The sequence below is a fragment of the Dasypus novemcinctus genome, chromosome 21, assembly GCF_030445035.2.
Source record: "Dasypus novemcinctus isolate mDasNov1 chromosome 21, mDasNov1.1.hap2, whole genome shotgun sequence".
NCBI lineage: Eukaryota > Metazoa > Chordata > Mammalia > Cingulata > Dasypodidae > Dasypus > Dasypus novemcinctus.
The window spans coordinates 43300828-43314244 of NC_080693.1; the positions used below are offsets into that span (position 1 = coordinate 43300828).

The 13417-nt window shown below is 34.4% G+C and overlaps 1 protein-coding gene across 1 annotated transcript in view; it reads right to left on the reverse strand.

The window, feature by feature from the left end:
* The window catches only part of USP32 (ubiquitin specific peptidase 32), a 274526-nt gene that overhangs the window by 49018 nt on the left and 212091 nt on the right, over positions 1 to 13417 (reverse strand). Inside the window, exons 13-21 of the mRNA XM_004462051.2 lie at positions 11964 to 12159; positions 10460 to 10635; positions 9897 to 10037; positions 7872 to 7989; positions 4049 to 4203; positions 2664 to 2745; positions 1730 to 1804; positions 1113 to 1251; positions 744 to 849 (exon numbers count right to left, since the gene is read on the reverse strand). Of these exons, the coding sequence (XP_004462108.2) occupies positions 744 to 849; positions 1113 to 1251; positions 1730 to 1804; positions 2664 to 2745; positions 4049 to 4203; positions 7872 to 7989; positions 9897 to 10037; positions 10460 to 10635; positions 11964 to 12159 (1188 nt within the window). The remainder of the gene's footprint in view (positions 1 to 743; positions 850 to 1112; positions 1252 to 1729; positions 1805 to 2663; positions 2746 to 4048; positions 4204 to 7871; positions 7990 to 9896; positions 10038 to 10459; positions 10636 to 11963; positions 12160 to 13417) is intronic.

Here is a 13417-nt window from a genome sequence, read left to right on the forward strand (position 1 = left end):
TATGTAATATTTTCTTTAATTGTTGACTATTCTGGTCTTGTTATATTCACTTTTATTATTAGAGGCAGAATAACTAGTGTTTAAGTGTGAGTACATATTAGCTTGTACTCTTGGACTAGCTACTTAACTGCTGTTTCTTAGTTTTTTGAGCTGAAAAATGGAGATAACAACATTGCTTTTATATTATAGAGTTATTTAGAATATTAAATGAGTTAATACACATAAAATAATTGTAATAGTGCAACAGGTATAGTCAAATTGTTAACTATTATTAAAATTCACTACATGTGGTATTTAATGTAAAGTTTGTATCCATTAAATTGTTCTTTCTGCTATTCTTAAAAATTCTATAGATAGAACTAATTTTCTTAGTAATGTTGAAAATTTAATGAGTGTAATTAATTTGACTCTAAGACCCAGCTTGGAGTTAGAATAATGCTAATAGTGAAGGATGAAGAAAGAAAAATTTACTATATGTACAAGTCAGATATTTTAAAAATCTGTAAAATAAATGACATCTCCAATTTAGATTGTGCCATTGCTCTCCTCCTACCCACTGTATCTATAGCAGTGCTTTGCATATATCTAAATAAGTAAAAATTATTTGACAGCTGATTTATGCCTAGTGAAATACCCAAAAACTAACTAAAATGAAAAACCTAAGTATAGAAAACACGTAGAGAAAAGTGATTTAGACAGTTGTTTAAAAATTAAATATTTTTATATTATTTTAATCTGTTTACCCGAAGTTTTAATGGGGCAACATTCTTCTGAGTTCCACTCCAAAGTTCCTGTACTAAATCACCATAGCATTTAGCCATATGCCCCTTCATACCAATGGGATTTGTCCTGGAAGTTTGAGAGGAAAATTTATGTCAAAGACTGTCATAAATCATAATCACGTAGGCACAGAAATGTCTAACATCTATTTTATCATGTTATAATATCTTCTTTTTAAAACAACAGAAGTATCCCTTGACCCTTATTTTCATACTAAATAGGGAAAATAAGACAGGATTCTTCTCTTACAGGGTGAAGAGGAGAATTTGGTGCTATTGGAGTCATATCAAAGTCATAGAAGGTTAAGAGGCCAGTGACTCAAGAAAGATTACCTGTTAAGTTCATAAAGATGTCTCCCTGAGATAAAATACTGTGTCAATGGTTGTGTGTTACTAACACATTGGATACTTGAGTTCATGAAGCATGTGTTTCCCAGGTTACTCAGACCTGTGGCTCCCTTTTCTGTGGGAACTGGAACAAACAATATGAGAATTGAAGCCTTGATGTAGTAATATATACCATAGAAAACCTTTATTCAATGCACTGATTTTTATAACTATTTGAATTAGTTGAATGGGGATAAACTTTCTCCATTTGGTCTTTCAATGCTAAAGTCGAGAAGGTTTTTCATGGAACATCTTTAGCAATCATGATAATCCATGTTCATTTGTAATCCAGAAATAGCAATTATTCTCTTCAACTGCTAAGATATTTTTTAGAATTCAACAATTCTGCTTTCCTAACATTATGCCTTTATATACATGTAAATTATTTAATTGTGGGGTTAGAAAGAAATTGATTTTATAAATCAATTATCAAAGCATTTGGGAGAAAACCAAAAGTTGTAATCACTTTAATAGTTGGAAGAAGAAAAAACAAAAACAAAAAAAACAAAAAAACAAACCAAAAAGAATAAATAAAATAATCTCTTTAAAAAATTAAGACTTACCCTTGTGTCTGTCTATTTTACTACTGTTTGCTATAAAGGACATCTCTTCAGGCCAACTCATATCTTTGTTACGAACTAGAAAGAAAGTGACAGGAATGTGTTAATTTTTAAATCCATCTATTTCAACATAATTGCTTCTGTTTAAAAACAAAAAGTGAGAAGTTCATATTTCTAAATTAGACACTGAAAAAAAAAAATCAAGTTAATTTTAGTAACTAGCTTGGATACCATTCCTACTCTTTATGTTGGGGATTATACAGTCTCTTGAGTAGAATTAATAAGCTATTCCTTCAATTGCCTACTTAAAATTATATTCAACTATCCTTATAAGCAAAGTTCAGACACAATGGAATTCCTTAAGCTTAAAACATTAGAAGTCTTAAAATTCTTTCTTATTGGAACAACTGTGAGAGTAACCTATTCATTTTAACAAAAAGGCAATTTAAAATGTTTCTATGAATCTTGATGGGAAAAGACACACAATGACACGTGTATGCCACTATTTAAATCTTTGTGTGAATATACACGTAGCTCTGTTAGTGAGTAGCCAGTGTCGAAGACTAATGAAAGACTGTGCCACTAACAAGGCAAGCAAATTGGTCTCCTTATTCAAGCTCAAAGAGATAGCCTATGGCCAAGCAATGAATCTAGACATGTTTTATAAGACATGTTATTATTATTATTGATATAAAAAATTTTATGGCTGCTAAATATTATTGAGATATAATTTTTTAAATAATAAATTTTCCTTTTAAAGCAATCTAAATAGTATGTAGAAACACTTAAATGTTCAAAGGATTTTCTTTACCACAAGGAACATTATGTTAAAAAATATTTAACTGCCTGGGAAAAATTATAAAGTAGATTATTAGTAAGCAACTAAATCTTTAAACTCCTTCCCTAAAAATCTAATATAGATGCTTCCATCTTATACCTTCAATTACCAAGTGCTGCTCATCCTGGATTTTCAAATATTCCAATCTATGATCCTCATCATCCAGAAGAGTAAGGTAATTCTGTGAGGGAGAGGAATGCTTTTATTAATTTGTTGAGTAAAGTTGAGACAAATACAGAAATAAAAATAAATCACAATTTAAAACCTCCTTTCAGGTATAGAACTCATGTCACAGAAATCTAGCATACTACTGTTGTTCAGAAATACTTATAATTTAGGTGGTAAATGAGGAAAAGGCAATGTATATTTCAGAAACACATGCTCTATGACCTTAAAATAAAAGTTAACAGAATTTTGAGAAGACCAGGAGAAGAGTTATCACACATCAAACCAAAATTCATTAAGATTTAGATTTTCTGAAGAGTTTGTAGAAAAGAATTTCTCTAGTACTTAAAGAAATTTAGTAAAAGTGCTGAATGAAACAAGAATTGAGAACATAAAATCAAACATCAACTGACTATTCAGAGATTTGTTGGAAGATTAGTTTAGGTCATATATATAAAATATTTAGGAGAATGCCTGACATACAATAAGAATCAGGATAATAGGTCCTGTTTCATCACTTGCAAGGGTCAAACAAAAAATCAAAACATCATACAGTAGAATTACATATTTTTGTTTATTCTTTCCCTGTCTAAAATGCTTACAAAATTAATTCATTTAATTATTACAATTACCCTGAGGTAGATACTGTTATTTTCACCATTGTATTTATAATTCAAAAATAAGTTAAATAACTTGTACTTAGTTTCATACAGCCAAAAAAGTGCCAGGATTTCAACCATGGTAGTGTGATCCAAGAGTTGTGCTCTTACCTAATGTACTATACTGCCTCTCAAAGGTGATAAAAGAAGGATGTAAAAAAGAAGGCACCAAGGAAGACAGAACAGGTTAAAACTCCACTTATAACCCAATTTAATAGTATAATCTATATTGAATATATTAGAAAGAACATATGAGTAATTTTAAAGCATTGCTTTGAGAAAAATGGAAGACAGGGATCAAAGAATGGGAGGGAAGATTTTTTCCTTATGTTCTTTTGTACTGTTTGAATTTTTTAACATGCACATAGGTTACCTTAAAGCAAATGGATAATAAAACCTATTTAGTAAAAAAAAAAAAAAAAAGAAAAGAAAAAAAAAGACATTTGCTGCTACTTTAGAATGTAATAATAATCTTTTTAACATGATAATCAGTTATTACTGTGGGTCTCAGGTGACAAATATCTACATACATACAACAGTTTAAAAGTTGAAGTTTTCACTAGATCCTAAACATGTTAAGCATAGATAAAAATCCCATACTCATGAAACATGGATTTAACATCTATCCAGGACTCTTCAAGACTCTGAGGTCCCTCTTACCTCACTGTTGTATAACCACAGGCGCATATCTTCCTCTTTGATGCGCAACCTCTGAGATAGATATTCATGAATTTCCTTGATGGTCTGCATTCGACTAAAACAGCCTGTATAGGCTAACACTCGCTTTAAAGGCGCATTCGGAGAAGGTACATTCCCTACGGTCATAGTAATCACAGTAAGGAAAAAGGCAAATACATATATATATACATATATATACGAATGCACCCTCTCAGCAATGGGGACCATGAAATTTTAGGAACTGATGCCAAGAAACAAAAATTTCAGGTTTAATAATATAAATTAAGAGTACCATAATATAAGCTTTAAAATGAAGATGAGAGACCCAAGTTTCTTAGAATGGAATTCAGAGTCTCAACTTTGAAAGGAAAAGCAACAAAAGCTCAGAGGCTCAAAGAATTGGCAGTATTTGGGTCCCCAGAGAGTGGGCTCATGCTGGTAAATATCAACAATTGGCAGTGGTATCTGGCTTTCTATAGGTGGGTCATGCTCAAGAACAAAATGAAATAGAACTGTAAAAATGGGAAAGATAAAATGTGACTAGATTTGAATATCATAGTTAGATAATAAATGGATTCACTTGATCCACTTTCTTAAAACAAACCATTTTCGAATTACTAATCCCATAACTTTCAATCATTAAGGGGTTTGATTTTTGGATATTTTGGTACAATTACCCAAGAAAGGAAATTTTTCCTTCCAATTCTATATAGTAGACTTAAGATGGCCAAACAGGTTTAAAGTGAAGTCAAGTAATTTCCTATGACAAAGAAAAAATTTTGCCCTATTGGTGAAAGGTTGGGGGTGGGAGAGGAAATCATTTGGCTTGCCTGCCCAATAGCAGACATGATCTTGAATTCCTGAAGAGTTCAAGGTGGATACACAAAGTGGGGCATATTAAAGGGGGAAAAAGTGAAAAGAGAAGGAAGACTATATCAAGTTTAACCACATATTTTACAAGAGATGAAAGCAATCCAAGATACATCACTTAAAAAACATGTTGGGAAGCAGATTTGGCCCAATGGTTAGGGCGTCCGCCTACCACATGGGAGGTCCAAGGTTCAAACCCAGGGCCTCCTGACCTGTGTGGTGAGCTGGCCCATGCACAGTGCTGATGTGCGCCAAGGACTGCCATGCCACGCAGGTGTGTCCCCCACGTAGGGGAGCCCCATGCGCAAGAAATGCGCCCCATAAGGAGAGCCACCCAGTGTGAAAAAAGTGCAGCCTGCCCAGGAGTGGCTCCGCACACACATAGAGAGCTGATGCAGGAAGATGATGCAATAAAACAAGACACAGATTTTGGGTGCCCCTGACACAAGCAGACACAGAAGAACACACAGCGAATGGACAGAGAGAACAGACAACCGGGGTGGGAAAGGGGAGAGAAATAAATAAAAAAATAAATAAATCTTTGAAAAAAACAAAACAAAACATGTTAAACCCTGATTTACAATTTAGCCAAAAATCCAGACAAAAGGTTTAGTTTAAAATGATCATCACTGCCCATGGAGGCCACATATATTTTGAACACCCCCCAAAAAAAAGATAAACTTAACATATCAGTACAATCCTTCTAGGGTACAATTATACATTCCAAGTAGTTTTCCACCCATCCAATGGTCAAGTTAGCTTTTTTCCTCCTATTAAATGAGTTTTAATGAGTTTTTACATACTCTAAATAAAGCTGAAAAAAGTATTGGTATCATCCTTTTTTTTAATGTTTCCAAAAAGAATTCACACATCTAAGATGGGCTGAAAAATTATCTAAGGAACCAATGACTGCTGGTTCCTTAGCCTGATCTGCAGAAAAGACACATCTAAGTCATTGTAACTGACAAAATTTGCATACATGTCACTAGATATAAAAAAAACCTTGTAAACAATTGTAATAAATGAAGTAATGACAAAGATGAATACTATATTGTGGTAGAACAAAAGCAAATTATGATCAATTTTTAAACACATAGCAAATCAAATCTTTTAGTACCAGCAAGCAAAGGATAATCCTTAAAAGAAAACAAAACAGCAAATTTCTCCAATTATAAAACAGAGGATTAGTTATAAGATTACAGCAAGAAAGAGTATTTTTACGAACTTCAAAATGATTAATGATTGATTTCATAACTAATTAGTAAGGAATAAAGTTTCAAAAGAAGAACAAATCTGGCAAATCAGAACTAGGATTCAGAAGCATTTGCAAGTATAGTGTCCACTGTTCAATGTCCACTGTCCTAAACTACTTAAGAAAATTTGAGTTCTGGACAGTTTTTAGAGCACAGCTCATTAAGCAGGCAGCCACTTATACATAATTTTGTGCTTTTGAACAGTATCAACAAATCTAGTGGAATTTACAGAAGCAGCAAAAATCTAGGATCAGCACAATAGTTACAAAGAACACTTACTAAAAGCACAACATATTGTGCTTTTCATGTTATCTTTCAAAGAGAATAAAAAACAACATATGTCACGAAAGCAAGACTAGTGCTTTTATTCAATGGAAAATTAAATCAAGAATATTTGATAGAGATTCTATCTCACTGATGTAATTTAGTTTGTTCCTTTGACATTTTTCTCAAAAGACAAAGTTTGGTTAGGGAGAGGCCACTGCTTTGCTATAATTCTTACCAAACAATACGTGAAAAAACTCTTTATATAGTATCTGAATATATAACCCTTAAGGAAGATATAAAATCAACCTTTCAATTTTAAAGGAGGGATGGTTCTTAAAAGATTGGTCTGGGTTTAGGTTAGTTCTTGCATACTAAGTTACCTAAATTATAACAACATTTTGGCATTATTAACACAAAAGTCTAAGACTGTAAATCAATGAACACTATTTCTTTACTTCTAAAGAATAATTTCAAATATTTGCAAAGAAAAAGGACAGAGCAAGTCAACAAAATTTTAATCTTACAGAGAAATTAAAGGGGAACTTTTTACACGTTGCACATTAAAAGGGGAACTACTTTATATATCATTTTTATAGGCTTGATATTTTTCAAAGTAAACGTTATCATTTTACTTTAAAAAATACACCCTTTGCTCTGTATTACCTGTCTCTTACAAAGCCTCCTTGGATCTAATATGAGAAATGTACTACAATTTACAACCCCTCCCCCCATTAAAACCAAACCAAACCAATAAAACATTGCCCTGTATCTTTTGGCCTAAAGTACTGCATCCCTTCCCCACTGCTGCCTGATTAAGAATAACATACTGATCAAGAGGACAATTTACCTTATAATAAAACCTCTGCTGTCATTAGGCAGTTATCTATCAATTCAAAGGTAAGTAGGAGGCCGCAGGTATTATAATTTATTTTAACTACAGTTGGAATGATTCATTTCATTCTTTGTGCTTAGAGATGATATTGCCAAAGGGATTACTTCTTATAAATTTGAGTGACGTTGAAAAAGTCACTTACTGACTGGCAGACTACAATATAGGTCTAGCAAATAGTTTAATGGCTTGTCTCAAAGAAAAAGAATCTGCAAAATCCTTTTTTATTTATTATATTTGTATGTTTACAAACCAGAAAAGGAAACAACCCTCCTTGGTATGCTGCTGGGATCTTGTCTCTCCCCCATCTTGGTTTGTGCATGACCATAGATCTAAGTCCCACAAGTGATTTATTGATTCTGCATGAAAGCAGATGGGAATTGGTATTAATATAGTGGCTGAGACCAGACTTTGAGCAACTTGATTTTCTTTTCTTTTTTTTTTTTGGGAAATTCATGGTATTCTTGCTGCATTCTTAAGTTACCTCTCGGTAAATGCTGAGGAAACATTCTCAGGCTCATCATACCCATATTCACCCAGATGTTAGACTGCTGCGTCCGAGTTGCAGGCTGTTGTCTCAGAAAAAGAAGATAACGAGGAAATAATTCCAGCTCTGGGATGTCTGTCTTGCCATTCTTGATCACCTGAATTTTATAAAAGATAAATAAAAAGTGATCACTCTAAAAGAAGAAACAAAACTTGCCCATTTTTATTTAATTTCTTATATTTATCTTTAAACTAAAATGTTCAACCGGTTCACTACTTATATTTCAGTATATTATTGACTTCACAGATTTAAATTACATGAGTTTGAATGCTCAACTAGTCTTGCAAGATCAGAATTCCTTGTGGGTATTTACTCCTTTCATTAATAAATGAGTAACATCAACATTAAGGAAAAAATCTTAAATATTATTTATAGTTCTATAAATAAATGGATAATCTTTTTAAGGATAAATTCCTATGACTGGAATTACAAGTTAAAAGCATAAAAGCATTTGTCATTAACTACACAGTCATGTTGCCACCCAAAGTGTAGCAATTTACAATATTCCCTGTAAAGTATGAGTGTTCTACTTTCACAAAGCTTTATCACTGAACATCATTTAAAAAAACACTCCTGTTTCTTTAATAAAGAGTATTACAAATCTGCTTAAATTCTAGTTCTTGTATTATTACTGAGGATAAAAATGTGCACAGATAAAAATTTACTATTTATATTCTACTTGTATAACCAGTCTGTTTACATTTTTGTTTTGATCTTTTTTTTGCCCATGATCAAAACAATTAAATTGGATGTACAAAACCAATTTTTTTGTTGTTGTTGTTTTATTTATCTCTCTCCCCTCACCCCCCCCCCCAGTTGTCTGCTCTCTGTGTCCATTTGCTGCGTGTTCTTCTGTGACCACTTCTATCCTTATCAGTGGCACCAGGAATCTGCGTTTCTTTTTGTTGCGTCATCTTGCTGTGTCAGCTCTCTGTGTGTGCAGTGCCATTCTTGGGCAAGCTGAACTTTCTTTAGAGCTGGGCGGCTCTCCTTATGGGGCGCACTCCCTGCACGTGGGGCTCCCCACGCAGGGGATACCCCTGCGTGGCATGGCACTCCTTGTGCGCATCAGCACTGTGCGCGGGCCAGCTTCACACAGGTCAAGGTGGCCCGGGGTTTGAACCGTGGGCCTCCCATGTGGTAGATGGACGCCCTAACCACTGGGCCAAGTCTGCTGCAGGAGAATATTTCTTGATATGCAAAAAGAATCTTGTTACAAGGTATTTCACTAAATTGACGGTATAAAAGTGAGGTTCCAGGGTCTCACAGTTTACTGTATAAGCAGAGCAAAATCATGCTGTATAGTTAACTTACTTACATGTTAATATTAAATACTCCAACTTCTAAAAATTTTCAGGGTATTTTACTCGAAATGATTCCTCCTACTCATGGTAACAAACGGAATTCACTAGTTTTGAATTTTATGTCTTTATATACTGTGATCTTTTATACAACCTTCCTTCAAAAAGGCAAACCACAAAAAGCTAGCCAAGACCTACAGGATGAACTTGATCCCTAACTCGCAGTCTGTATGGTTAATGCAAAAAACATTAACAGTTTTAGAAGTAACCTGTGAATAACTTGCCTGAATTTCCCGAACTTCTTGGTCCTGGCTCTTGGGTTTCTTCTCCAGACTAGGTCATGCAGTATCCTATGTGATGCCAGCTTTTATGTGGCTGATTCACTTAAAAGTCCAGCCTCATAATTCCTTGACTTTTTTTCAGTCCACCAACTATTCCCTCCACTCTATCTGAGTGACTCGCTCCCATAGGCACATCATTGTATGGTTGGTACTTAATATAATGCTAAATAAATGTTGAATGAATCTAAATTCTTTAGAATCTAGAGGAATCTAAAAAATACAACTAATTTGAAAAGGTGCTTACCATAAAGGAAAGATTAATTTTTGGACAGTGAGATTCACATAGAAAAGTAATAGACTATGACTGTTCCTTATATAACTGAGGATTATGAAGAGGCACTATTGGCCTCTTCTATACTTACAGGTCTAGGTAGGGCCAGATTTGCTCCATACCAATGATAAAGTGCTCTCCACACAGGTTCTGGGACCATTTCATAATCTCTTCCATGGATCAACTGTGGAGTTCGTTTTAATCGCCCTCCTTCTAGTGTTAATGATGTAGCCTAAAAAATGAATGGAAAGTAAATGCTGAATTTTAATATTAGGAAGTCTAGTATTTGGACAAATCCTATAGACAAAGAAAACTCATGTCACAACCAGTTTCATGTTGCTGGTAAAAACTGAATTTTCTAAAAGACTTTTGTTTTTGGCTTTCAAAATATTCTATGTAAGCAAGGGAACTCAGGTAAATCATTTGGAAAAAATTTCCATATACATGTGAAATCACATTTTCATAGTAGCTGTTGATTGCTACACTACTCTGAGGCAAATACTACATAACAAAATATTCTTACAGAAACTTCCACCTATAACATGTTGATTAGAAGAACTACTAAGTTTTTGCCATGTGCTGAAAACCTCTAGAATGAAATCTATTAGCAACTTGTAGGAGAATGATTTCAGGGTAAGCTGTTAAATTACTTACCTTTACTGGTTCTTGAGTTACTAGTGGCTGGTTATCAATAGCCCCTGGTTTCTGAGGATTGAGATGCAGCAAAATATTTCCATTAGATCCTAGTAAACACTGGTTGTTATTGTCAGAAGTATTATGTTGTCGAGCAAAGCACATATCTGTCCCTGGAGTGGCAGAATACAGAAAACCTGTAAAGCAAGAGGATGGGATCTTTTATTTTTACTTACACATTTAAATAGCCCTGAAGATGTAAACTCAACATCCATGTTAAATTAATGCTATTATTCTGTTCGCATGTCTGTACGGTCTTAGATTCTGATAAATCTGCAGAAGATAGGATTTCCTTTCTGGACAATATCTAGCATAGCCCTAGGTAGAAAAAGCTTTTAATATTGCTACCCAAGTGAACATTTTACCACCTTCCTAGGATATTTAAGAATTCTTGATGAAACACTTCTCTGATAGGAAGGGAAGAGGTGTGGCCAAATAACTGGGCTCTGACATGGTCTCCTTTAAGTCTTCTCTTCCACCAGCAAACAGTTTCCAAATGCTCTTGGTAGATAATGTGATCAAAAGTATCCAAACTGAAGGGAAGGAGCTAAAACAAGAACTCTATCAGAAGAGCTCCAGGTGGAAGAAATTGTTCCCTAATATATCTATCTGAAGCAAAGCCATGACCACAAGAGAAAAATACACATACACAAATAATGATTGATGGCTTAGGGCTGTGAACCATGATGGTATTTTAAGGCACCAACTCTTAAGTATACGTTAATCTTAGGCGAACACCCTAACCATCAATCACCTATCTGTGGCACTGTTCAGTTCTAGAAAACACATGGTGAGCATATACCAAAAAGGATTAAGAAGTAACCTTGGTGTTAAAGCTGATCAGAGGGCTAATAGGCCTGTTAAATGATCTTCCTAATGTCAGTGAGGAAAGAAAAGCAGTGGGTTCTACAAAGAGAAGTTTTCACAGGAAATTCTAGCTCTATCTGATTTTTTTACCCCCTCCACAGAAAAGAAGAAAAGATCTCAAAGAAGAAATAACAGCAGGGTAAGATCCTGCTACTGTGTCAGTATAATAATAGAGATCAACACAATTTAGTTGGGACACATAAACACCAAAGCAGCTTCCTTGTAAGTATGGAACCACTAAGTTTTAGATAAATATCAAGGACTGAAGGGAATAATGGGATACATTATAAAATCTTCTTCAGTATTTTAACACAATAATCCCCAAACTCAGGCATGAAATGTCCCCAGAAGGTGATGTTAGTATGTATTTAATCCAATGAAGGTATGCTTATAGTTAGAGTCCTAGATATGGAAAATTTAATTCTCTCAAAAATTGTTTTCTCAAGTCTAAATTTACTGATAAAATAATTTAATAGCAAAATGGAGAGATGTGGCTTGATCAGTGAAAAATATCCTATTCACCACCTTCCCTCTCTGCCAAAGACTCCTTGAAAGAACTGACCCTGAATAAATCTCATGGGAAACAAGACATACTTACTGCTGCCAGTGGTTTCTGAGGCTTCAGATGCAGTAGAAATGTTGTCTGAACACTTCTCTTCTGTGGTGTTCAGATAACTGAGGTTGCCTCCTCCAATTCTATCTTCGACCTGCTCCATAGGATGTACTGCTGTTCCAAAAGAGTATTTTCCTCCATTCAGTACAGATGATGGTTCGATTACAACAGGGTTAGTATCCTAAAAAATCACAAAATCAGAGATTAATAATCTAACAACTCTGTGGCCTTCAAAAACGAATCCCCAAATTACCTATTGTTTCTAACGCTCCTGTGGTTGACTAAAGATATTTAAGAACATCTGAATGAATACCTAAATTTCAGTCTCTTCAAGAAGGAAGTGTGTATATAAATAAAATTGGTAAAACAGACTGGTAACAGACTGTGAAGGGCTCTATGCCACATAAAGTAACTTATACTTTACTCTGATGAAAAGAGGAAAGCATGGAGGGCTTTTTGATATTAAAAAATTAAATAGGGAAGTGAATTTGGCTCAATGGATAGAGCATTCACCTACCATATGGGAGGTCCAGGGCTCAAACACAGGGACCCCTGACCCGTGTGCTGGGCTGGTCCACACGCAGTGCTGATGTGCACAAGGAATGCCTTGCTATGCAGGGGTGTCCCCTGTGTAGAGGAGCCCTATGCACAAGGAGTGTGCCCCATAAGGAGAACCGCCCTATATGAATAAAAGTGCAGCCTGCCCAGGAGTGGCACCACACACATGGAGAGCAGACACAGCAAGATGATGCAACAAAAAAGAGACACAGATTTCCGGTGCCGCTGACAAGAATACAGGTGGACACAGAACAACACAAAACAAATAGACATAGAGAGCAGACAACTAGGGGGGGAGAGGGGGCAGGGAAGGAGAAATAAAAAATAAATCTTTAAAAAAAATTAAATATTAATTTTTTAAAATGAAAGATTACATGGTGACTATAGGAAATATAGGAAAAAATGAATATAAACACTACATGTATACTACTATTTATGATAAATACAGTTAACATTTTGATGTGTTTCCTTTATTTCTTGTGATTAAAAAAAATACGTAAAAAAATGAGGAGAATGGAGTATATGGTTAAGGGTAGGCTATGGATTTTAATTCTGCCTCCAAGACATACAAGCTTTTTGACCTTGCACAATAACTAAACTTCTAAGCCTCAGTTTCTTTATGGGTAAAAATTAGGATAATAGTATCTGCCTTCATAGGGTTAGTAAAGATGACATGAAAGATTAATGTAAAGTACCTGGTATTCATTACATCAGCTATCATTATGGTTGTTGTTGAATAGATATATCACATTTTAAACAAAGCAGATTGTTTATTTTCAGTTAACATTTTATTGATAAGATTTTTATGTGAGAAGCTTTTAAACACGAGAGAGTATAAACCAATTTTGCTTTAAAAATAACTCTAGTGCAGTTAAAGACTG